The sequence below is a fragment of the Phaethon aethereus genome, assembly GCF_964289735.1.
Source record: "Phaethon aethereus genome assembly, chromosome: 2".
In the NCBI taxonomy this organism is placed as follows: domain Eukaryota; kingdom Metazoa; phylum Chordata; class Aves; order Phaethontiformes; family Phaethontidae; genus Phaethon; species Phaethon aethereus.
In genome coordinates this window covers 21,236,605-21,264,266 of record NC_138582.1, presented here as the reverse complement: position 1 = coordinate 21,264,266, position 27,662 = coordinate 21,236,605, and the positions used below count along the sequence as shown (strand labels likewise).

General features: G+C 37.9%; 1 protein-coding gene across 1 annotated transcript in view; it reads right to left on the bottom strand.

Annotated features, from left to right (window-relative positions):
* Nucleotides 1-27,662, bottom strand: part of ANGPT1 (angiopoietin 1) — a gene marked incomplete at its 5' end in the record, with an annotated part of 169,969 nt that overhangs the window by 82,424 nt on the left and 59,883 nt on the right. Inside the window, 2 exons of the mRNA XM_081996828.1 lie at nucleotides 6,267-6,388; nucleotides 9,424-9,579. Coding sequence (XP_081852954.1) covers nucleotides 6,267-6,388; nucleotides 9,424-9,579 — 278 coding nt within the window. The remainder of the gene's footprint in view (nucleotides 1-6,266; nucleotides 6,389-9,423; nucleotides 9,580-27,662) is intronic.

The following is a 27,662-nucleotide window of genomic DNA, read 5'->3' as shown; positions in this document are numbered from 1 at the left end:
TATTAACTTTGTCAGGATATAGGCCAGTGGGATGCCTCGGTGCCACTGTCCTGTGTCCAGCTGATTCAGAAAAAGCCCTCAGGTAACGCTGGAGAAGGTAGAAGGCCCGTACAGAAGTCAAAGAATGACTTCCAGTGAAAGCAGCTGTCATTTTGAAAGGTGATGAAGTAGAACATATAAAGAGCACTCTGACAGCTCTCTGGGGAGGAAGGAAAGTCTGATTTAGACAATCTCCCTTAGAAGGTAGGTAGTTTATTCACTAATCCATTCCAGACCATTGCAGTTTATGAGGGTTTTTTTTTTTTAATCTTTGTTTTCAGAGGCCTCAGTTTAGATATGTGAGAACAGGATATAGACTAGATCTTAGAGATGGACATCTTCAACATGAAAATAATCTTTTAAAAAATCTGTATTTATTAAAAATAAAGATAAAAACATTTACTTTGTTGAGCTATTCAATAAATAAAGACAAGTAATGTCACACAAGAAAAAAATTTTTTTGGCCATATACGTGTGGTTGTCTTGTATTGTGTATATATGGGAAGACATACATACAGGTATGACAGACAGGTAGAGGATTTAAATGCTTGCTTTTGAGTGCAAGAATGGTATTTTCTCATTGAGACAACTTCTTTGTACTTGCTTTTACATGAATGAAATTTCTTCTGTATTACTAGGCGCTGGCCGCTCATACTTACTTTGGTAGTCTCATATTGTCTGATCAGTTTAAGGAAATACAAAAATATATGCCCCTATATTTCTCAAGGCCAGTAAAGTAATTGGTCACTTAGTGTCAGTAATCCTATTTTATATATCAGTGACAAGACAATCCCACTGAAATCACAAAAGTGAAGTGAAGAATCTGGATTCTTCTTTTTAGTATATGCAAAACCTGAAAATCGACATACTGTTTTTCCTCATCTTTCACACAATCATCCACAATCAGATGGAAATACAAGAATCATTCTTGAGCCCTCACCTTTCATAGGATACAACAGTTCTTGTACTGAACGTGCTAATCTAGTTTGATTGTCTGCAAATTCAAGCTGGATTTTATGTTTAAATTTAAATTCTGCTATTTATTGCTAGAAGATCCAGAATTTAATTCCATATTTTTCCTCATTTGTTTCATTTGAGTACATAAAAAGTTGTTTCACACTTGCATATTGAAAAAACTGGCACACAATAAGTTAAATGCAGCTGGTACACTCCAGAAAAAAGAAAAAAAAAGTTCATAAAGGCACATAAGCAGGGAAATCTTTCAAGCATAAATCAAAATAGTTTTTAGAAAGCTCTTATGGGAGAAAAAATGGCAATGGAAGAAACCACCATTTACATTATAGTGGGTGGGAACCCACAAAACGATATTATTTATGGCATGAGAGCACTCAATAGAAACATGATTCTGGGGCAAATGTGACTCTACTTATGCCATGGAATATCTTTCACTTCAGTGAGATAAAAAGAAAAAAATTGGCCACTCTTCCCAGCAGAGGCAGGAAGTAAAGAGAAAGGCCAAGGATAGATATATTTCTAGTCTGAGGAACTTGCATTGGTCCCCTGTTGATATGTAGCGTTCATTTTATTTAAGGATAATATACAAGTTACTGTAGTACATCAACTATCAGTTATTATTACTGTAAGGTTTTGTATTACTTTCATCCAAAATCCAGTTCTTTGAAAGTGATTAAGATGATTGTTTTTATTTTATATAGAGGAAATTTTAGCCCAGAGAAAGAAATGCTTTGCCCACAGTACACCACCTGTTTTGATTATTTTTGCAATGATAATAGTTCCTACCCTCATTCCCACTGCGGCGTACACCTACTGCAAAAGAAAGATCCCTTCCAAAAAAGCTTACAGTCCACGTAGGCAATGTGGATAAATGGAGTTTTCTGTATTTTATGGATGTGAAAGTGAATACGGAGAGAGATGAAGACATTACTGAACATAGCCTGATGGGTAATCTATGAGTAGTTTAAAGTTAAGCAAGCTAAAATCACTGGCACGTCCAGAAACCTAGTATCTGCTGAGATCACCAAGATATATCCCATAGTGACCCTGACACACACATAATTGATTTCAGGATCAGGACCTACGAGGTCAAGATTCTGCAGTCCTTTGTTAGGAGTAGATGATGATACAGGAGCTGATGTTCAATATTTTAGTGTAATAACACTGCCCTCTGCCTAATTTTATCACTCCTAAGGAGGGAGTAACAGAACCTGGACAGTGTATGCCAGGTTCTTGATTCATTACAAAATGAAACTCCATGTGCTTTTTCATTTATCCACACACAACTACACTTCTGAGAGAAACAGCTGGGTATAAAATGTGCTCTTTAACATACCCCTCCTTTTCTTCCAAAAAACCAAGGCAGACCATTTTGTCATGTCACAGACCATTTCATCACAACGTCAGATAAGTCAAAGGTGAACTTTAGTAAAACTTATTTGTTTGCTGACATGAAGGCTTTATACTCTAACACATTGCTAAGATAAATCAATAAATTCATATTGTTAAGTACACAAGACTCAGTCTCTTGGGCAGCAAATAAAATTTTGCTGCTAGCCAGATTGCAGCAGATAAAAATGCAAGTATTTATATACTTACTAATCCTTTGATTAATCCCACAGTGAAATAGGTTTGTAAAGTATGTAGAATGAACTGCGTCCTGCATGTGCCTATTCCCTCCATGGACTGCAGGGAGAGCCCAACATATGCACTTCAGGTGAATTATTTAATTTTGACACAGCTGAAGTCAAAGTTAATCCCATACTAATCCATTCATATTTCCAATCGATCAAGGGAAGTCTGTGGAGTTCAAGAGTTTTCGATGTAATCCAACTTCTCCAGAAAAACATTTGCTGGAATTACTGGTTATAAACAGTTGTTAGATTAAATACATGAAACTGGTTTTCATAACCAGTAGCAATAATGGTACATGATTTGACCAGTTTTGCAGCTAGACATATTTAGCAAACACATTTCTTTGTAACAACATTTTCTATTTTTCATCATTATCTGGTTCTTTTCTGCCTTTTTTTTCCTGCATTTAGCTGCCACCTTTTCCCAGTAGCTCCTTGCCTACTGTGGTGTTAGTCTTCCTTACACATAGCCCTGGGCAAGGGCTTTGCTCCTCAGTTGCTGATTCCTGTCCAGCAGCACCGGAGTCATGCTGCCTTTTCTGGCAAACTCTCTGATCTCAGTTTAAACAATCCACTAAAGCTTGTACAGGACACTTCAGTAACTACCTCGCTTTTAAAGATATTTGCCTTATTTCAATGTCAAATGTAGATACAGGAACTAGAAACCTTGGTCCTAGCCAATCTTATCTCACAGATGTTCTTTCTAGAAGGGAGCAGAGAGTGAAGCTGCAGAGTGAAAGCACTCTCTGCACTCCCTGCTTAAACCTGGACGTTGCAAAGGCAGGAATATGATCCTTAGGTCTCTAGAATCATAGAATCACAGCATAGTTTGGGTTGTAAAGGACATTTAAAGGCCATCTAGTCAAACTCCCCTGCAATGAGCCGGGACATCTTCAACTAGATCAGGTTGCTCAGAGCCCCGTCCAACATGACCTGGAATGTTTCCAGGGATGGGGCATCTCCCACCTTTCTGGGCAACCTGGGCCAGTGGTTCACCACCCTCATGGTGAAAAATTTCTTCCTTATATCTAGTCTAAATCTGCCCTCTTTTAGTTTAAAACCATTACACCTTGAAGGACATTCAAGAAGGGAAATGGCTTTATCCACTGAAGAGTGGGTAAAGAGTGCAGGTACGCGGGTTTGGGCACCTTGGGGGCTACAGGGTCAGCCTCTGTGAGGAGAGGCCAGGGCTGCCCCATGCTGGCCACTGCCAGACACAGCCGGTTCCAGCCAGTTCCAGTCGGCTCCAACAGACCCACCACAGGGCACAGCTGAGCTCATCAGCCAAGGTGGTTGCACCTACAGGAAAACATATTTAAGAAAGTGTAAAAACACCACAGGACAATATGAAGAGTGAGAGGAAAAAAGTGAGAGAAATGATGCTGCAGACATCAAGGTCAGAGAAGAAGGATGGTAGGAGGCACCGGAGCAGAGATTCCCCTGCAGCCTGTGAGATACCATGGTGGAGCACGTATTTCCTGTGGAGGACCCCACACTGAAGCAGGTGGAGATGTCCAGAAGGAAACTGCAGCCTGTGGAGAGCCCACACTAGAGCAATCTTATCCTGAAGGACTGCAGCCTATGGGAAAGAGCCACACTGGAGAGGAGAAAGAGCATGAGGAAAGAGAGGCAAAGTGTTGTGAACTGACCACAACCCCCATTCCTCATGACCCTGCAGTGCTCGGGTGGGGAGGTAGAAGAGTCAGGAGTGAAGTTAAGCCTGGGAAGAAGAGGAGATAGCAGGGAAAGGTCTTTTTGGTTTTGTTTTTCTCTCTCACTATCCTATGCTGTTATTAATTGCCAATAAATAAGCTGTTTTGCCCATGACAGTAACTGGTAAGAGATCTCCTTGTCTTTATATCAACCACAAGATTTTCATCATATTTTCTCTCTCTGTCCTGTTGATGAGGGGGATTGAGAGAGCAGCTGGGTGACTGGCAGCCAGACAAGGTCAACCCACCACCTCACTCTGTGAGATACTCACAGAGAGGTGCCTTTGTGTAGCACAGACAGGGACAACACTGGAAATTCTTGACTCTCACTTCACTGCTTAAAAAGTTATGTGCTGCTAAACAGATTTTTCTTCAGTTTCAACATAAACCCCAAATGCTTATCACTTACATACGCTTTAAATGGAACATGGCTCCAAATATACTGTATACAGTTGAGTCCAAAAGGAGATAGAGATCCTTCCATATGTTAGATCTTTGTATCCATTAAAATTAGAAAGATGAACAACTGAAGATTTTCTGTTTCTTATGCACTGTAAGGCACTTGATAATCTCATACTTTATTATTAATATTTTTCTACTTGAAAGTGCTCATACAAGTTATCCCTATGCTTTCCAGTAGCGGGAACTGTGGTCATCTGACTAAATTGCCATGAAGCAAACTGACATGTAAATTTACAATGCACATGAAAAGTGGTAAAAATCAACTTTCATTTATCATACAGGAGCTAACACACATAGTGTAAGTTCACACCCTAGCTCTTTTAGCCATTTTATAAATATTTCCTATACTTCCCATTTATCATATTTGCTTCTTCCATTTCATCAGTTGTTTGGAAAAAAGTATGCACAGACCACTTTGTGATGAAGAGGGAAAGAGTGTAAGAGACCAACTACTCATTCATAGAATCATAGAATCACAGAATCACAGAATCACAGAATCATTAAGGTTGGAAAAGACCTTTAAGACCATCAAGTGCAACCATCAAACCAACACCACCATGGCCACTAAATCATGTCCTGAAGTTCCCTGTCTACACGTTTTTTGAACACCTCCAGTGATGGTGACTCCACCACCACCCTGGGCAGCCTGTTCCAATCTTTGACCACTCTCACAGTAAAGAAATTTTTCCTAAAATCCACTCTAAACCTCCCTGGTGCAACTTGAGGCCATTTCCTCTCGTCCTATCACTAGTTACTTGGGAGAAGAGACCAACACCCACGTCACCACAACCCCCTTTCAGGTAGTTGCAGAGAGCGATAAGGTCTCCCCTCAGCCTCCTCTTCTCCAGACTAAACAACCCCAGTTCCCTCAGCTGCTCCTCATAAGACTTGTGCTCCAGACCCTTCACCAGCTTCATTGCCCTTCTCTGGACACACTTGAGCACCTCAACGTCCTTCTTGTAGTGAGGGGCCCAAAACTGAACACAGGATTTGAGGTGCAGCCTCACTAGTGCCAAGTACAGGGGCATGATCACTTCCCTACTCCTGCTGGCCACACTCTTTCTGATACAGGCCAGGATGCTGTTGGCCTTCTTGGCCACCTGGGCACACTGCTGGCTCATGTTCAGCCGGCTGTCAACCAGCACCCCCAGGTCCTTTTCCACCGGGCGGCTCTCCAGCCACTCCTCCCCAAGCCTGTAGCGTTGCATGGGGTTGTTGTGACCCAAATGCAGGACCCGGCACTTGGCCTTGTTAAACCTCATACAGTTGACCTCTGCCCATCGATCCAGCATGTCCAGATCCCTCTGCAGAGCCCTCCTACCCTCCATCAGATCAACACTCCCACCCAACTTGGTGTCATCTGCAAACTTACTGAGGGAGCACTTGATCCCCTCATCCACATCATTGATAAAGGTATTAAACAAGATATAAGATATAGTCTTACCTGTTTTTCTCATGAATTTTCAGGATTTCATGTGTCTGTTGTAGCAGCTGTTTCTCTAGCTTGTACGTTGACAGTGAATTTTCCAGTAGCTGAATTTCAAGTCTGGATGTTTGATTTAGCACCTTAAGGATAAAATAAAAACATTATTGTTTATATTGTCCTAGTTAGATTGTTATAGCAACATAATGCAACCGTTTCGTTCTGATTTGATGATTCATCAAAAATTTTTTCTAAATCTTTTTTTAACCTCAGCTGTTCAGCTAGTGCAAATGAACTCAATCAAGTTACACTAATATGTACCAGCTGATATTCTGGCACCCTGTTTACTGTAGAATTATACTAGGCCAGCAGAAAAAGGCAAGGTGACTGCCAAATAAGCCTTATTTCAATGGAAAAAAACAGAGGCATGCCTCAAACATGCATTCCTACAAAGCATGCTTAAACCAGAAGAGTGCAAGAGTATTTGGACTGAAGCCAAAGTGTTGCATCTGCTCTTTTGTAAACAGAGTTTCTACTTTAGCTTTCCCCTGAGTTCTCTCTCTTGCAGTGCTGGCAGAAGTCTGGTGTCAGCTTATGTTATCACTATTTGCACTCTTACACGGATTTTTAAGATGAAAGCTGTGATCCTAAATACTGCTTTATGCATTTGTCTTTCATTTTAGTGGTGATCTGTATCAATAGCACAAGTTTTACTAAGTACATCAGACCAAAAGAAGTCTTTCAGCTAGATGAAAGAGTACAGATCCTAACAAAAAATAGATCAAAAATTGAAATAACAGTGCTTTCAAGAATGAAAGCATTACTATCAATTAATGTTAGCTGATTTTGTTGGTATTTCATCATCTGCTACATGAAGTCTGGAGGAGTATGTGTGAATTGGCTTTTTACATATGTGTGCACATAACAGCTGAGATGCAATCACTTCTGGAACTGAACATGATGCCTCTTTAATGGAACCTATCAGACCTTTCCTGGAAGAGTATTTATCAGTATCATCATAGGATTATATGGTAATATTTTCTCATGCATCCCTGATAGGAATTTGTTACAGAACATAAAGCAGAAAGAATGGCTCTCAAACTCAATCCAATGCCTTATTTTTGTTTGAAATTGTTGACATTCACAGAGAAACTTGAGTTGTCCTTTTTTATAGGTACAGAGGTTGAGAAAGTTGGAAATTATCAGTATGCAGCTGTTACGTTGTTCAAGATGGATATATTTGGAAGTGCCAGGAGGCATCACCACAGTTTCAGGGGGCCTGGCAGAAATTGAAGGTGTATTATGAAGGTTGGCAAGGTATAAGAATACAGGAAAGCACTAACAGATTTCCAAAGAGGATACATCTATGGAACAGCCTAAAATATGTCAGCAGAGTTTCAGACAGAGAAGAGAGACTAAAGGGAATCAAGTGGGATTTTGGATGGATCAGGGATTGGAAGGGGTCAGTGAGATTTTAAGGAGGTGGGGGCTCTATCTTCAGTCCTTCGGACTCCTCCTTATTCTGATATGAGTACTTCTTACTGGCCTGCCTTTCTCTGCCTAGTATACTACAGACCATGCAGCTGACTACCTCCATCACTGCCAAGAGCTGTCTCTCTTCACTTTCTTGAGACACCTGCATCACTCTTTTCTGATTGATATAGAGCCAGGGACTTTCTTATACTGCTGAAAGAGGGGAGGTGGGAAATACGATCACTGAGGTGAAAGTCAGAGCAAGTACAAGGAAGAGCCACTCCTACTGATTTCTTGAATATCCCTTAAATTCTTGAGCAATAGATATAGAAGTAGGAAGTCATCCGCTCCTTCATGCAGTTGCCAGTGATACTTCTACCTTGAAGTGGTTCCTCAAAGGAAAAGTGAGACAGAAGCAATGCACATTTTGTCCCTTACCTGCTTAAGGGAGGAAAACATGAATGAGTACTCAACACTTACACCTAGGTAGGTCTTTTGGGGTATAAGAAGAGTTCATACATCTCCTTTTTCTTTACTGAACATATGATACTACAGTCCATAGGTCTTCACCTCTTATGTTTCCATTTAGATATCTTGTTGATACCGAACTAAAGATTTTCCCCAACATTTTCAGAAGTCAATATACTATGTTTTAGAAACTGTGGTCATTTGAGACCACAACATTTATAAGTGAATGATGAACTATTAACCAAGATGTAGAAAAAAGGTGCAGGGAACCTGTGTAAGACAGTATATCTGTCTTTCATAGTTACTGTTTTTTCACAGTGTGCTGTAATGCAATTACATAAAAACTCCGTAATATTGTAAATGTGACTAAGGACATTAGAACAGAAAATATGATCTTTCAAGAAGTGCATATTTTACTAGAACAAACTAAATAAATACAATACTTTAATTTCCCTGTTTTAAATGAACCATGAATGCAGTGCAGCTGGTAATATACCACATGCTACAAAGATTGAGAGGAAGTCAGCAAAAATGAGGAAAATAAATATACATCTTAAACTGATAAAAGAATTCAAAAGGCAAAAAGTAGTATTGATCTTTGCAATAAGCCTAGTATGAAATTGTACTCTGTGTCATGACAGTGATACTCTTGTCACTTCAATCACAGCAGTGATTTGAGTGCTAGGAATCTTATGGAGATGGTTCTTTAAACTCATGTGATTTTATACAATTTTATAGTAATAACAAATACACCGTGTTTTATAAAGAAGCTGATGCGTGTCCCTCTTCACAGCTTAACAACTGCAGACATACACTACTTTTCAGAAAGCTGGAAATATCTTCCAGAAAATAAACAAACATTCTTATAATAGTGAAGAAGCAAACAACAATGGAGATCAAAGACTGGTTTAGCCTGAAACTCGTTATTTAGTTTGACACTTCTATCATTCACAGTTGATAGCTGGGCTGTTTATTTGAAGTCAAATGCTGATTTAGTTTCCTGGACAGTCCTGCATGCCTCACACACACAGAGCTAATTGTACTGACCAAATGAAATCAAAAGACAGACACATAACAAGGGTCAGTCATCACCGCTGTTGGTACCAAGAAACAGAGTGTGAATGTTTCTTGGAGCCCTGTGTTGAAATGTTTTGTGTGGCGATGCATTAGAAAAGAAAGAGGATGGGAAAAGTTCTCCGCAAATAGCAGCTTTTAGAAAACCACTCTGGGAACATACCTGGGTTTCAACATCCGTGAGTTTCCTCGTCTGCTCCGCTGTCTGACTGAGGAGGCTGGTCCCTATCTCGAGCATGGTGGCCGTGTGGTTCTGCACAGCATTCTGCTGCAGCTGCACCATCTCCGATTTCATGTTTTCCACAATGTAGTTCTCAAGCTGTAAAAGAGAAAAGTTTGTAGCTGTGGTATTTTTACCTGTTTAAGCATTCTGGTGACATAAGGGTACGTAGCTGGCCTTCTTGCCTAAAGGGGAAATTTCAGCATTCTCAGCGGGAGCCCAAGTCTCTGTTACTGTTGGGGTAGGGACCTGACTATCTGGGTAGCCCCTTCCAGTCACAGAGTCCCAATGTTTTTCCAAATATCACGGCCTGCTCGCATGACACACCATCTGTGTCAAGGTTGCAGTGAGCATTTGTGGTAGAGATGTCATGGCAGCTCTAAAATGACCCCCTAAAAGAACAAAGTTCACCACAGGGAAATGCTAGCTCCTACTTGTACATCATAACTTACACGTGAGTCCTACCTGGCAGAGATCCAACCATATTCTACCACCCCTGAATTGTTCCTATTTCAGTCATTCAGCAGTATGATTTTTTACTGGGTTAGATCCCCACAAAGAGTTTCACAACTGCAACAATGAATGCAGCATAGTTTAGCTGTGGTCAAAAAACTGTAAAGGAATGGAGACACTGCCATGGTAATAAAAGAAGGAAGTTGTTAACCAAAAAACATAGAAAGCTCTTTTGCTCCTTTGCTTTTTTTGTCTTGATATTGTTTGGCTTGCATTTGCAGTCTGTTGAACAGAATCGGAATCAGGACCCTCTAAATAAACTTGGCACTCTAGAGAGAGGGTCACTTTTTGTTTTGGTTTCTTTTAGTTAACATAGGCAGGGTCATCCCCTTCTAACTAGCTAGGTCCTTGCCCTGCCACAACAGACCATAAACCCAGGACTAGTCTGCAATATGACGAGATTGTTTCTTACTTATACAAGCATTGTTCTGGCAGCTTGTTTGATGTGCTCCATAATGTATTAGCATAAAGGAAGGTGGCCCAGAGCATTGTTTTCAATACCTTTCACCGAAATCAGCTGGAGTCCAGCCAATTTACACATAGTGAAGATTTGTTCCTCAGTTTCATTTTGTGGCTGATCATGTTTTTTATGGTCAGCCGATTCCAGACTTAAGCAACCACTGTCTAATCTAATAATTTTAATGACATTGGACCTGCTTCTGCAGCAGTAAGCATGTTTCATTGTGAAAGGTAAGCTGCACTACTAAATAGTAAGAACCAGATGGAGTTGATTTAAAGACTGAAGAAAGGAGCAGGAGTCAGATATGCAGTGTGATTAATAAGAAGGGCTGCTTTCATCTTATCTGTAAGCATTCCTGTGCTTAGGGTAACTACTGTTAGATGTTCTCATGAGCCATATCAGCTGACCTCACAAAAGATTTATTACAAATTTGATCATTTATGAGCACCTCCTACTAGTTTTAGAAACATTTTTACAGAGAAAGAACACTGCCACAATGTGAAATATTTCCTGCATAAGACAGTTGTTGGTGGTTGGTTGGTTGGTTGGTTTTTTTCACCCCAGTTTGGAGAAGCACTTAATAGCCATGATGATCAAAACCAAGGTGGATGTCCTACAGATTCAGACAACAAAAACATTTGCTTGAATTGCCAGGTAACCACTCTGGGCTGGAAACCTGCAGAGTGTTTTAAGTGGCAGGGAAAATTTACTGTTGCATACTCTGGTAAGTATTAAAATGAGATTTAACAGCCAAGGAAAACTGTGCATTGCAAAACAATGTCTGCAGTGAATGTCACCATTTTCCACTCCCAGTGTAAGTTTACTCTGTTTTAGTTTATTACTGTGAGATAAATATTACAGATATTAAGCTGGTTCAAGGGACATTTTACAGATTCATCATGTTTCTACACCATGATTTTATGTTTAGAAGTATTTTGCCTGTATATCTCTTTCACATCAGATAATGTATTTTTAGACACCCTTCCCTTTTTGTTATTTTCTAACCATTTTTTTTTTTTTTCCAAACTATGCCTTGGTTGCAAATAATCCCTATGAAAGAGCCCCACAAGCCAGATGGTTGTGCTTCACGTTCTGGTCCAGATACTGGAAAATCTGAACAAGAAGTTCAAATTTCTCCCACAGCTTTCACCTCCTAAGTACAACGGTGCAGTCCATGATGGGGTACCAACACATACATTTCCTCACATCCAATTTTTTTGTTTCCAGACAGGACCATAGCATGTCTGTGGTGTGACTGTACAGTGCTTGATTTGTTAGACCACAGTTTTCTGAAATTGTCTTGCTGTACATGGGCTATGTGGCGCATGTTTCTAATGCTTGTCTGCGAACACCCATGCAAAAATATAGTGGCTACACTTATTACACATCAGAAATCAGAAATTAGATATTTTCACACATTAACAAAAAGAAACACAGATAACTGTATATATATACAAAAAGACAGAAATGCATTTATATTTCTAACTAAATTTTTTGCCTGTTATTTTACTCACATTACAGAAAGGATTGTGTTTGAAAGATCTAACTGCATCTGTGTGGAGCTACAGCAGGTTTTGACTAGCAAGAACACAGGCATAGATTGAGACATATCGGATAACTTGTACTTTTGATTATTGTAGTCTAACACACTCCCCATGGTATCCAGTCTTGGGCAATTGCCCTTGGTTACTCACCCCTAAAACAACCTCTGGTTGAATCTGAGATTGACTCATTATAAAAACAAAGCTGATTTTCCTGTTTCAGAATTACTCATTAAATGCTTTTGTAAATATTTGGTGTTCAGTACACTGCCACAATAGTTTCTGTAGGCACATCTGAGGAGTATCAGGAGCTATTCACTCAGGCAAAGGAGGATAGCATAAGGACTGAAATAATGTATAGGTTCTGTTACATTAATTCCCCTTCCTTCCTTCGCCCATTTCTTTTAGTTTGTTCAGTATATTTATTGGTTGCAATACTAGCCTTGCTAAAATCAATGGCAAAATTCCCATTGACTTCAATAGACCCAGATTTCACTTATTATTTTTATTGCAGGAAACCAACATTTAGCAGGTTCATTATGGCCAAGTACTGAGCTTTATCTGAAGCCTTCCCTTCTTTGGAGGCTTTGTATTAAGTGTACTGAACCTTAGACTGAGCTTTCTTTGTGGTTACTTGAGAGGAATAACATCTATTTAACAGGTGATAAAGGGATCCTCGCAGAGTGGCCTCGCAGAAGATGTGATGGGCAGAAACCTATTCACAGAAATAAATTCAAGAAGATTTAGGGTTTTAAGTAATTTTTTAGAATCCCCTCATCCTATAATTAAGTTAAATTCAATTTGTCCAGAGACACTGCATGAAACAGTAAATATATAATGCATGATGAATACTCTTCAGGTGAATCTACATTTACATTAGGATTTTCAAATCCTTATGTTACTTTTTCTTCTTAATTTAGTTACTTTTTGTTGCAAAAGTGGAACAGAATTCTTTTCTGCATTCCTTTTTGCATTCTTTTCCCCCCATCCTACCCCTTCTACTATGTGACTTTCTATAGTGCGTTGACGTCCCTGTTACTAATTCAGCTGCATCTGCTTTCGGTAGACTCGTTATATTGCACAGGAGTTTTCAGTAATGCAGAATTACTGGTGGGATGCATAATAATTTTATAACATTCTCAGAAATAAAACTGTCAGAAGGTTCAGTGTTATTTTTTAATAAACATTCCAGACAATTATGCATTAAAAGTATCTAGCTTTTTCTGGACAATGTTTATTGAGTAATCTTCATAGAAACCACCCAAACACTAATAGAACTATTAAAAAGGAAACTGTAACTTAGGGGCTAAGTAAATGATAATAGTTTGTGGCAGATGGCTTATAAATAAAATAAGAGCTTTTTCTTTTACTTTGATCAAGTAATGTTGGTCCCATGTAATTATATGGTAAAGACTGCTATGATATCCAGATGACATTAGGTTTTCATACAGTGCCTTAGATCAAGAATGCAAGTTAAAGTAACAATAGACTGCTCTCCCTCTCCTACCATTAACCATATATTGCACATCATTTAGAATAATAGAAAGACAATGCACCAGTGATATTTTGTAAAAGCTGTTTTGTCTTTTCTTGCTTTGCATATCTGAAGATGTATTAGCAACACTATACCACAACAACCAACCAAAGTTCTTTTCTTCTTTCTTTGTTTTCCTGTCTGAAGGAGGGTCATACCTCCATACACTGACAAACTGCCTTGGGGAGGCAGATATAAAAGTGACATTCTATCTAATTTGTATATTATAAATATGCGAACATCCTTAGTTGAAATAAGCTGGAAGAAGTTGAAATATATAGAATACCATAGGATTTCTTTGACTTTTGCAAAAGCCAAAGGAGTTAGGAAGAAGTTTATCATGAAGAAAAGTGATTTTATTTCTGTTGAAATAAATATAAATATAAATATAATCTAAAATATAAAAATAAACATAATATAAATATTTCTATTTCATTGAAATGGCCAACATTGCATGTACTTTAAAAAAATAGCACCTTCTATGAACTATTTGTCAATGAGAAAAGATTAATAAAACAACAAATTCACAATGAAGCAGCCTTCATGTATTACAAATTCTAGGAGTAGAGACTAACCAGAATACATCCTTCCACTATTTCTGGCCATCTGTGATCAGTGGGAATCAGGGGAAATTAACACGGATGGCACATAAAGGCAATGATTAATGCTCAAATGTTAACACAATAACCTGCACCTGATTTGGAACAACCTTACCTGGGCTTTAAGCACGTCAAGGAAAGTGCACATCAGCCAGAAAAAAAACTGTGGGTATACCATCAAATAGACAATGAAGATGACTACTTTTCCAAATCTATCCTCAATTAGACTTAGTAGGATTGCAATATAGATTGCACCAAAGGAGAGAAGAAGTGATCTGTTTGAGGAAGAAACTTCCTCAGATCTTGGGTAACTGATTATCTGCATTACAGGATGCATACTGATAATTTCAGTGAATTTATGAAATCAACCATTGCTGAGCTAAAGTGAAAGCTTTAAATGACTGGTACACAAACTGGACTCACAGAAAGGTTTGTTGGAATATGTAGTATATGAAGCTTTCACAAAGAAATCATTGATTATGAAATATACATAAATATTTTTGGGTTTCTATTCTAAAAGGAATGAGAAATGTAATCCAGCAACTCTGTATGTAGCCAAACAAACATGTTTGAGGAAAGCTGCCTATAGAAACTATAAAAACTGGCTATAGCTGTCTATAGAAACTGGATATAGAAACCAAACTTTTTGGGTTTTTTTAATGCAATCTACCCAGACTTCTAGCCTTAAGGTAGCAAGGAAATAAGCCTGTTAGTTTTGCAATTGCCCCTTAATGACAGTAAATATTTGCTTAACACTTGTGCAATTCATTATTCTGTACTTGTTTCTGCAGTGTCATAGTTTTCAGTAATATTGCAATTAATCATTTTTAATGTCTTACTTAGATATTTTTTATATCTTAACTCTAAATCACAATATTTTGTTTTTCCAAATTCTATTCCTGACAGAGAAAGAAGCAGTTACTTTCAGAGTGTGTATATCCTCCTAAACTACTCCATGTTGAAATGAATATATGAATATATGCATTTCTGAACTGAAACATTCCATTATTTTTTCCAAACCAAATGTTCCAAACACATCAAGGATACTTTTCCTTAAATCCTTGAATCCTTGAATGTCTCAATCTTTGGCATTTCATATGTTTACTATCTGGCTATAAAGTGTAATTATTAGACACATTTAAATTGCCATCAGGAAAAATTGAACTTGGTTTTATAGCAACCTTCATTTAAAGTGTACTATGAATATAGAAGTATCTGTTAGATAGTTAAAAAATAAATTAAAAAATACATCAGGTTTTCCTCTTCAGATAAACAAAAAGATGACCAGACAACTTTTTGTCAGAAGAAGTCAGGGATAACAGATGTAAGAGATTATTCCAAAACACAGGAAGTAATCTTTCTGCTGCATTCAGCATCAGCAAAGTGTCTGCAGGAGTTTTGTCTCCAGTTCTGAATGTTGCAATTCAAAAAAGATGTACTTTATTTTGGAAGAGTGTATGGAAGACAAAGAATGGTCATAAATCTAGAAAATTGAAAGACTTAGGAAAGTTTAGCTTAATAAGAAGGCTGACAAGAAAATAACTGACTAGAAGGACATAAAACTGCAAAGAGAAAGAGAATAACCTGTTTTCCACATCCATGAAGCTGCAGTAAGTGAAGTTTTACTTTTACATATCAGGGGAAAAGTCTTCTAACAAGTAATAAAATACTGATAAAGATTCTGTGGGAAAACTGTGAGAACTCCATCACTGGGGGTCTTAAAAGAATAGTTTAGGTAAAGATCAGGCAGATTACATGGTATTTTGTGGTTCTTTCTAGTTCTATTTTCTCATTTTTCTCAGGTTTTTTATTACTTTACTTCAGACCTAAGCACCCGGACTCAATAACTGGAATAAAATTCTATAGTAAAATCTCCATTGGAATGAGAAGAGGTATGGAAAATTCATCTCCTAATGAAACTTTTGGAAGGAAGTAAATAAAAAAAAGGAGTCTCCTGAGTTAAAGACACAACAAATTAAAAAAAACCCAAAACCCACACATAGTGTGAACCAGCTCTGAAACTATAAATTGGCAGCACTGTATTGTATTCAAGTTATTTCTATTAGGTCGCTTTAGAAACTACAGTCTCTGAAAATCAGTGAAGTTGTGGAGACTTGAGCTTGTGTCAGTGGTAGCTTGGCATCCCTGTACCACGTTATGTTACGCAGTAAAGTACATAAAATGTAATAGGCAATAATAGATGATGATGGTGGAATAATACACTGTATGGTATCCCTCTGGAATCTTGGGAAACTGGAAGCAAAAATATTTTTATTAAGCATTGTACTTTAATATGAATAGAAATAGTCCTTACTACACCAGTCAAGACAAGATATGAGGTACACAGAGTTCTTTAATCCAAGATATCAGAAAACTTTCCCAGTTAAATTTGCCCAATAGCATAATATTCAATACATGGGTAATTTATGGGAGCAAGAGGGTTGAGTTTCATTTCCTCACGAAGTATCTGGCATATCAAAGACAGTGTATTGACCTAGGCCAAGTATTGATTGGACTGGCCTGATAATTCAATCTGAGCCTGCTACTAAGGCGTCTTCAATAAATCTTTGCAGTTTGTTTTCATAGTTTTATATCACCCTAAAAGCTTGCCGGCTTCCAGACTAAAACCAAAAATAATTTGTATAAATCAAATTGATTTGTCATTTCAAATGTTATTAATTACAATTATTACAAAAGCATGCAAAACACTTTTAGAGTCAATTTCAATTACTTTTATATGAATATTAGATCTCTCTCAGTTTTTTAAACTTAAGGCTTAATAAAGTCGATAAGCAGCATAACTGAGAATCATATCAAATGTGATTAAATGGTCCCATAAGGAAACTACTTATAACAACTAAATCAGGACAATATGTTCCTATTTTCTCCTGATTAGTAGTATTTCTGGTTCAAAGAATTATCCAGTTTTATGTTAACCTTTACAAATTTTATTACAGCATCAACTGCATTTTTTTTCTCGATTTAACTTTCCAAACCATTTAATTCTATAAACTAAATTCATTTATGATTATACAGTTGACTGCAAATGTGAACCATCCCCAATATACACTGAAGGGGAAAGCATAACTGTAGGAAAGGCAACATCTGCAATCTTACCCTAAACAAATCAACAACTGGGAGGGTATTTTAAAAAATCTTTCTATTAAAGTGCGGAACTAATTAATTTCCTCTGGCAAAGATACTTTTGGTGAGGAGTACTTTTCAAAATGACTAATTTTCTTAACAACTTCTGTGTAGAAGAATATTTAAACACCTTATGGCTCATTCCTGAAGAATGACATACAACTTATAATCAAAATTAGCTCCACTAAAATATCTCCTCACTACATTACATATGGTTCTTGAAAAATGTAGTCTTAAACTGCATAATACTTCTGGTTGCTATATTGCACTGCCAGTTTATAGCTAAACTTTCAGTGAACCTGGGAAGCTGTAGTATAGTTTGGAATCTATATATAAATTTCATTTGCGCTATAGGAGGTAGCATAATGTTTTAACATTGTATTACTTAACCTATTTTTAATTCTGCTTGGTATCTTACTTTCATCAGTATGACATATGAGCACATGGTTGGTATTCTGTGTATGAAAACACTTTTCCAAGACAGGTTGTGAAATTAAGACTCAACTGCATTACATTCTAGTCTTTGCACAAGTTTCTTCTTTCTGTAGTAAATATGACAGAAGGGGAATCTCTTTATTCAATGCCATTGAGCTCTGCCTTCAGCTCTTTGGTTTTCTATCTTTTGTCCTCCCTGATAAAGAAATCACAATTTGTCTGCCTTTCCTGGGTAGGTTATAACTTCCTTGGAGATTACCCTTCTGTCTTTCATCAGCATCTGATAGAAAGTCTCAAATTCAGATGAACACCCAGGACAATATATTACGATGATGACTGCCAATAATCTACAGTCATAATTTGGAATCTTTTTTGAAAGCATAAATAAGAAGTTTAGATGCACTGAAACCAGTGGAAGTACTGCAATTTCAGTAGATACGGGGCTACAGCAATGCAAGGAAAATCCCTGGTCCATCAAGAACCTTCCCCACCGTTCCAGGCAACTACATTTTTTTACCATTAACTCAGAGAGATCCACAAAACATCCACTCCCTGCATCCTACCAGTCTTAAAACACTCAGCGGAACTCATGATCTGTGCACTATGCATTCACATCCTCCATGTGTGAGCTTCTACCATAAATAACCTACTGGTGAGGCAAACTGAAATTGATCTCATATAATCTGCCAGGTGACAGGGAATAATTCAAGCTTCCTAAAATTTCAGCATTACCAGAAATGTAGATCTTATTGTGTACTCCCTGTCTGTGATGCCTATGAAGTTTCACAGGCACCTGGTAAGGACTGAACCATGGTAGGATTTTAGCTTGTCCAAAATCAGATGAAGTGCAGGGCCAGTGATCCTTGTGGCCATGATTAATGTTCATGTGGCTAACTTTACCTCAAAACACAGGGAAAAATGGAAGCAGAACATATCTGCAGTCGTAGGGTGGTTCACGGTCTGCTTGATGGCAGCGCATGCTGCTACCAACTTCTGACTCTCAGTGAAGCCTTTGATGAGCTAGAGCACCTGAGCATACAAGGTGTTTGTAAGCAGACAAGATCCCTCAGCTCAGCATATCTTGTTTAGTGAAAAATGTTAAAAAGAATCCTATCTACACTACACAGAATGAGAATATCTTAATCAAGAGGCCTGTTCTTTTCTCTTCCTTTCCCGTGTCTAATAATGACAAATATTATTTTATTTTTCTTTACATCTTTTGTTCAGCATTTGGCTTCAACACTGTGATTCCAGTTTATATTGAAGACCGATGTTCTTGTCCACTGATACCTAATACAGCAAAGAGCAAAACCTCTATGTGCTATAAAACCCATTGCCCTACAAAACCCAGGGAGGTAGAGGTCTGAAATCTGCTGAACTACTTCAGACTATCAACAATGAATATCTAGACAATAGTTTATATATTCTCACACACAGTATTTATGTACATAGATTTACATGAGTGTAGGCATAATAACTCTCTTAAATTACAGGTTATAAATGTAGGTAGACAGTAATATTCATTTGTGCCCTATAAAGTTTGGTTATATTTATGGTTCTTAACTTTTATCACATTAATGTGGGCACAGCAGTTTAATGATAGATATTCTGGACGCATGAAAATGTTTACCTTAGTTTTACTACAGACATTAAAAAATGATACTGATACACTTCTGCTGGAATCACTTTATAATTTTAAGGCGTAAATGAATGAAATTTCCAGAAATACATGTGGCAGTAAACTAAGAACTTCTGTTTCCCACAGCACTATTAAAAAGTTAACTACTAGTACAAACTCTAACACCTTTTCTTTCCATTCTTGAAATTTTATATATACCCATTAATCTGTAAGTGCCTCCAGACATACCTATAATTCTCAGGATTATAATAAATGTGTAACTCTGCATACCAGGGAGATGGTCCTGCCAAAATATATGCCACCCCAGAAAATGTAGGTTCTTCCTGTGCTGATGGAACTGATTGCTCGAATACATGTCAAACAATGAATTAAAATGCCTAAATAAAATTATTGCCAGATACTCCCTTCCAATAATTACTAAAATGAGAAACATGCATAAAAATCTCAGACTGAAATTGCTATGTGTCCAGTATACATGTACATATATTTACATATGCACATACATGTATGTATATATAAAATAAGGATGACTTCATTCCACTAAATAGGTTATAAAAACTCTGTTTCAGAAGCAGCAATGGAAAGATCTGAATTGCACTAAACCACATAATGAAATACTAGGTACTCAAATTAGCTTGCAGAAAAGACTATGAAACTTAATAAAACAGAAGTGCCTTGGTTTATCTGAAGTAGCATAGTTCAAGATATATATCCTTTTATGGCTTTAATAATTGTATAGAAAGATAAGACCTTTTTTATAGGAAATATGAGAGCAGCTAAAGCATAAAAAGACAATCCTGGTCTCCCTTTTCATTAATTCCTCTAGGGATTTTGAAAGGGAGCAATCACCGGTTTCCTTTAAGTAAAGGTGTGCTAATGCAATCTCCTTCATCCCCTGTTGTTGGAGGGAGATTCAGGATATGATTATGGGCATCGATTCCTTGCTCCAGTTTACTTCTTAAAAGCCACAGCCTCTGAGTGAGAAATGTAAAACTGCAGATTTCTCTAGGGAGCTCATACACTGGGAGTAAGTATTATCATTTCAATTAGCTGTTAAAGGAGTAACCGCACTGGAGTTGCAATGATGAGGAGTAGAATCAGGCTGTTCTGTACTTAACACTGAGCAGAAACTCAGTAGTAGTGACAAGAAAATTGAGTTGAAAATCTCTTCTTTTACCCTAATTCTGTAGAATAAAAGCTGATCGAAATATATTTAAATTTAGGGAAAATTTGAAAATTTAAACATTTTAGAGATATTCCTGCATTTAAGTCACTGTAAAAAGGAGACAAATGGAATGGTGGAAGAGTCTCCCTCCTAAAGCCTTGCTTTAGGAGCAACATTTTTCCCCTTTTTTTTTCCTAGGACCTGGCAAGAATATTCCCTCCTACTTCAGTTTATCATAATCACAACTCTTCCTGGAAGTCAATGCTATTGCGAGGCATTCCTTTGTAAGCCACGAAACCATGAGCTAAAGCGGGGAAGTTTTCAACCTTCAGTTTCATTATCTGTTAATTCGTTGTCAGTAGTTTCTCGTTCTCTGGCTGATGCACATTTCCTATTGCTGGTGTTGCCAGAGATAGGACACGTAAGTTTATAGACGAACGACGGTTACGTAAGTGCATAAGCACACCTGCAGAACAACAGATGTAGCAAATGATAGACAGAGAAAGAGGGGCATATATTAGAAACGGATTGCTAGACAAAGAGATGGGCAGTTTGTATGCAGCAATTTGAAAACACATCTGGTTTTACAAGGGAAAACAGAAGCTACCAGACATGTATTTGCAAATGTTATGCTTAACAACCAAGTTAAAAACAATTAGACATGAATGGTCTAAGATTCATGCATGTTCAATACAGATTCAAAGAATTATACTAAAAGTGAAGTGAAATGCTTTTAATTATTTTTTAATAGCAAGAAACTGTTTGGATGTATCTTTTGGACAATCTACACGTTAATATCTTCCCAGTGATCCCAGGCATGCTGGCACCCGTGGCTGCTCCCACAAACGCATTCTCAGCGAGGCGGCAGGGTGGCTGTCAAGACTCACTCTCTCACTGATTAAGTTGCTACTTTTGTTTGCAAATTTCCACACAGTGTCCCTGTGCCCAAAGTGATAACGATCACAGTCATTTCCGATTCGTAATCCAGGAACATGTACTGGCCCTTGCCCTGACGGAGCTTCACAGTTCACAAATACAAAGTGACAGTCCTTTTGGCATGATTAATGTAGTGAAAACACAGAGCAATGAATCAAAGATGAGACACACCGGTTATTTCAAGTCCATCCTTCACTCAGATCTTATATGAATTCCTATCATTTATCATTGGTTTTGCTTTCTTGATCTTCCTTCTACAGTACTTTTAATTTTACAGTAAATCCCAAGTAGGTCATGTATAACAATAAGACTAATGTTTTCTTGCCAAGTAAAATTGCATTCAGAAGGATGGTTTTGTAATAACTCAGAAGCATTTACAATGTAATCAAAAATACGTTGAAGAAACCAACATATCAGAATAACAGGACTATTAAATAAAAGGAAAATATCCCAAGCCTTTAAAACATGTTGTAACTCTTCAGAATCAAAGATGACCAAGGCTCGAAATCAAATACAGATATTCCTAAACTTTCAAGTATTCAGATTCAGGATTTTAATTCAATCTCATTTTCATAACGATAGCCATGTGGTACTGTTCTTCTCCCTCAGGGGTAAGGAAAAATATCTGTTGTACCAACTTTGTAGTTGCTGTACATAAGTGCAATCTTTCAGGTCATTAGCATAGCCACATGTGCAGAACACACAGGAATTAGGAGAACATTTCTCATGTCTACAGCTATTTGACTGAAAGACGACTTGACATCAATAATGCTCATATCTATCACACTTTGTACCATAATAGTAGAGAATAAAGTGTTCAAGAGTCCTTAGGAAAGGCTGGCTGATGTTTCACTGAGGTGTAGGTCGCAGTTACGTTAATAGTTATACATTCTGCCCATGATCTGGCAATAACGTTCATGCCCTCTAGTCAGAACATGATAGCATGGCAATTTCTTCAGTACTGAAAACAGATGAAAAACCTTGTCAGGCACTAAAAGAATGCTGTGACTGTGGCTGTAATCATACTCTCATCTGTTGCTCCCAGAGGACCCAAGAAAACTGTATCAGTTACTGCAAAGCACATCAGAACCCCTCCTCCACCAGCAAACCCCTGTGCCCGGAGCACGGAAAGCCTAAATATAAGCCATGCAAAAGTGAGGACTAAATGTTCCAGGATAGGTGTTCTCTTTTTCAGGACACGGGTTTCCATCCCTGGTATTGATGCTGATGGAAACAGCATTAACTCTATGCCATGCCTGAAGGTCTGATCATCTCACGGGAGAGCACAGTAGTAGAGCCAACAGCCACACAGGAGACCCGTAGGGTACCCGGCCAGGAAACCCCTGATTCCCCACATGCAGATTCTCATCTGGATCCAATTCCTTCCAGTCAGGTAATGCTGTGGTTTCATTTCCATGAGGTCAAATAATGTGGGGTTAGGACACATACGGATTTATCTCTGGAAAAAACCCCGTATGATCCTCTACTGGGATGACACAGGAAGGTCAGATAAAGTCTGGAATCCTGACAGATTAAAGTCCACGGAGGTTTTGCAGTTAACCTCAATTTGGCCAGGATTTCACCCCGGAGACTTCACTTTCCTTTTTGACTTTCCACTCCAGAACAGGTAAAAATATCTTCCCAAAGCCAACAGGAATGCTGTTATTTTATTATTAATTGGCTGTCTGCAATTCTAATCTGCTCTGAAATCAAACATTGGGGAGAGTCATCTTACTGTAAACCTACTAACATGCTATCCAAGGTTATTTTCTTGTGAGAAGTATGCTGTTAACATTAGTGCAAGCATGCACATAGGGATTATTAATCATTATTACATTTGGACTAAACTGCTAGCTTCTAGACATGAAAAGAAAGCTAAAACACAAGTGCTTCTGTTCCGCTTGAAATAAATTACCATGTTACGACAAATTCCCAGCAGGAAAAGGGAAGGGGAGATGTAAATTTCTGCACAAGATGTAGACTATTTAGTGGATTTCTGTGTGATAACAGTGGAAGTAGTGGCACTGTTAATTTTGTCAGTGTAATGACAAAGAAGCAGGAACACAGGACTTCGTTCCTTTTTTTTGCAAGTGAGCTGCAAGGCCATCACAAAGGTGTTTTCTTTAAAAGGAAGAATCCAGGAAGGATTATGTAAAATGAGTAAAAGCTGCAGAGTTCCAGTTGAGAACTGAACTTCCTGAAAGGTCGGGCTGTTGGGGGTTTGTTTGAAGCTTATCTTTTTGTTTCTCTTCAGTTCCAGGAGCAGATCTTTCACAGCTGGGCAGCAGCAATAGCTCTGCTTTCACGGCACCCCAAAGGAGGGGACTTTGCAAGCAGACCTGCGGTCCACTGCTGCCACATGAGAGAAGGTCTTCTTCGTTATCATCCACAAAGCTGTGGCATGTGGGACTAGAGGCTCAGCTGGAACACTGCAACAGCTTGGCTGATCTGAACCACTTTTCCAGGTAGGACTTCTTCTACTTGCCAAAGAAAACTGGACAGCAAATCTCAAACATACGACAAAACTTTGCTCTAGTTAAAGTTTCCTTATCCAAACCAACAACTGAGTGTTTGGAAAATGTGATTCTTCCTCCTCTCCTTCACGCTCTTGTAAACATCTGTGTTAGTCTTGGTTACTGCAAGGTTCCCTTTTATTGGGGATAGTTGCACAGCTTTTCGCTGACATGTGGGTGAACCAGTCTGCTTTCACAAGTGAAAACAGGTTTTTGCAAGAAGTAGAAAGAAATTCCTCTAGCTATACTACCAAAATTCCCTACAGATTTCTTTTTGGACATTACAAAAATGTAAGAGAAAAGTAGTCTAGCTTTCTTCCCTTGTCCCAGCTCCCAGAAGCTCAGTGCAGATCAGGGATTCACCCAGCCCTACTTGAATGCAATGCATTCATAATCCTGCTTCTATTTTTGTTAGGCAAAAGGGATATGGACTCTGGATTGCTGGTTGTTGGAGCTGATTATTCTCGAGACAGCTCAATACAAAGGTTTATTCTATTCCCCACTTTCCTGGTGGTGACAGTGAACTCATGTATGTGACAGTTGATTCTGTAAGAAGTAGCTTCTGTTCCCATCCTGCCAGAAAAGATTGTATTCAGCAGATGAGTCAGTGAATTTATCAGGTAAAAAGGAAGCTGACACTGATAACTCATCTGCTGCTAAAATTAAGAGTGTGAGTCCCTGTTTAATAGTCACAATTATAAAACACTGAAACACAGGGAGCAGCTAAAAATCAAGCGACGTTTGAACTTACGGCTTCTTGGCTTCTGTGAATTTTCCACAAGGCTGCTAACCTCTCTGACAAGAAGTTTCTGATACACCGATGAAATAATAAACTAAAACATGGGCTGTCCCAGTAATTTTCCTTCATGTGGCAGCCCTAATTTCCTTTTGTAAATATAAGGTAAACACTGCCTTTCTGATGGTAAGCTCTGTGTGAAGTATTAAAATCACAAAGTTGAAATTATATGTCACATAAGTGTTGATAGAGAAAAAGGTTTCCTACCATTTGTTTCTTACCCCAGTGCTGTATTTTATTGGTTAGTAAACAATTATCCTCATAAACGTGAATGAACCTCTTCTATGTATGATTCAAACACGATGCCAGCCCCATTTGACCTTATTACCAAGATGCTTCAGACAAACAATTAGTGACATTTAAAAGAATGAAGTGACCAGTCACAAATGTGAAGAACAGCTCAGTGGTGGACGTGTTTCACCGCTATGGTTAAGAAAGGTGGGGGGTCTTGGCACAGACCGCGCTGTGGATCAGCTGAACCAGCGCAAAGAAGAATGCTCGAATCCTTTACTGCAACGGATCTTCATAATCCCCATCTTTTAACACATGGTCCTCAAAGCCAGAGGGGTAAGAAGCTTTTTTAATATAAACTGGCTTTCCGAGTCCTGAAATGTTAATCAGATTGGTATTTCATTTTATTTCTTTTATACTTAAAGCCTATTCTACTCTTGCATGAACTGTAAAGCTTTTTTTGAGAAGAGTGAGATGAATGCTGAAAACAAAATATACAGTATATAATTAGCTCTGGTGGACTTAATAGTTGGAAGGATATACTTTAGGAAATAGTCCTGAATTTTCAAGGAAGGAAATAGATGATTGAATAGTTTTATTCAACAGTTTTATTCAATCTGTAATTACTAGTATACTATGAATAACTGCCCTTTAGTACATCAGCAAAATGATTGCTTAATAATAAATAGAGTGACTTTTAATTGTTGTAAATGTCCTTCCAGAATAATTATATGTAAAATAAGATATAAACACAAAAATACACTGGTTTATTGTCTCTTACTTCCGTGATTTAAATTGATTTTAAACAGTTACAGGTTGTTTAAAAATAAGAGAGTATGGTTCCTGCACAGAAAATTGTGTGAGAGAAATACATTGGAATTCAAAATGCAGGCCAGTCCTTCCACCAGAAATAGTTTATCTCACTAAAAAAGAAAAGAACATGTAACAGAACATCAGAATTGCTGAAAAAATGTGACAGCTATACTTCACTATATTTATGTTAACTTCTAAAATCAGATTAAATTAGTTGTTTCAACTGTCCCCCTAATTTTGCTTAAAACTACATTTGCTTCTCAAATATAGTGAAACTTTGATACTATTAAAGGACAAGTTAGCTCATTAAATTAAATTTAAATTCACACAGTTTTTCCAACATAAATAAATAATCCAAATATTTTCATCCAGACAAATCGAATGTGATGTTCAGTTAAGGGAACAGAACATTCTGTAAGAATTTAAATCCACACAGTGACTTGAAATATTTTTATAAAACAATGCCAACTTAAAGTCAACCTTATATTTATCCCTTTTTTACCTTACTTACACTCTTTCCAAGTAATACCAACAGTGATATGTAAATGAGTGCTGAGACAAAGAAGGTCTTTCTGGTCATTTTGTTTGGTTTTCATCGTTAATGACATTTTGTGTCTGTTCAATTTCTACTCACTTAACTGTGCCCAAGAAGGGCCATAAATAAAGCCAAGATGACAATGTCAGTCTACATGTAAGCCCAACACTTGCCATATCCAGTCAAACTGCAGACAAAGAAACAAATTTATATAATTTATGATGGCTGTCCTTTGAAAAGGAGGCAGGACTTCTCAGTCCCAACCTTTGCACGCATGTATAGACCGATATTATCGAGTGCATATGTGAGTGTAGTGGTACATTTGTACATGGCTGAAAATTGTAAGCATTTGTTATTATACAGTCTGCTCCCATGGACATCTCAGTACCGGATCAGGCACATGAACTGAACCAAAGACAGAAAATTATTTCATTAAAGCCCTCTGAAATCTATTCAGGAAAAATGCTTTTGTTATTGACCTGAGCTGTATTTTACAAGTAAGCTGCTTGTGATGGGATCTCCAGACGATTAATAATTTTCTGAGTCATGCAGTTAACTCATAGGTGTCTTACTTCTTTTTACTTCTTAGTCACCTACATAAAAGGTCTAATCACAATCTCATTAAAGACAATGGCTCAAGCAGGGGTTTTGTTGTTTGTGTGGGGTTATTTTCTGTTGGTCATCTCCCCTTTTACATGGTAGTTAATAGATCTTTTTTGGCTGTAGGAATTTACACCAATTATCTCTTCAAAGAGACCCTCAAGTTACTTAAATTCAGCTCCTCAAAGATTTATATTTACATGAAAATCTTAACATCTGTTCAGAAAGAAGCCTTATTTTGGCTGAGTGTCCACTGCTGGGTTTTTACTGGACTTGTTGCTGCTACTGCAACCACAGAAATGTTGTACCACCATGGGTACACAGAGTTAAGCACACTGGCCACGGTACTGCAAAGGACTGGACATTCAGCAAAGCCTGAGGATGACACAGGCCTCATTTCAAACATGGAGTGTTTCCACGATCACTGGGATGAATCGCAGGGGCACACACATATGTACATAATCTAGGGGATGAGGAGCAGAGCGTTCAGAGTTTTGATGGATCCAATCTCTGGGTTTCATCCCACATGTCCCCTTCATTTTAAAATTGTCCTCAGTTTGTTTAATACTCCATAGTTCTTCCCTCCTCATATCTTCATCTTTTTTCCAGTTTCATTCTTCACTTGGAAAAGAGAAAGCTAAAGTTTAAAGACTCACTTTGATCTGAGATGTCATAACATAAACAACAGATGTAAATACTTCTTTGGTGACCACTAATCTGTCTGTAAA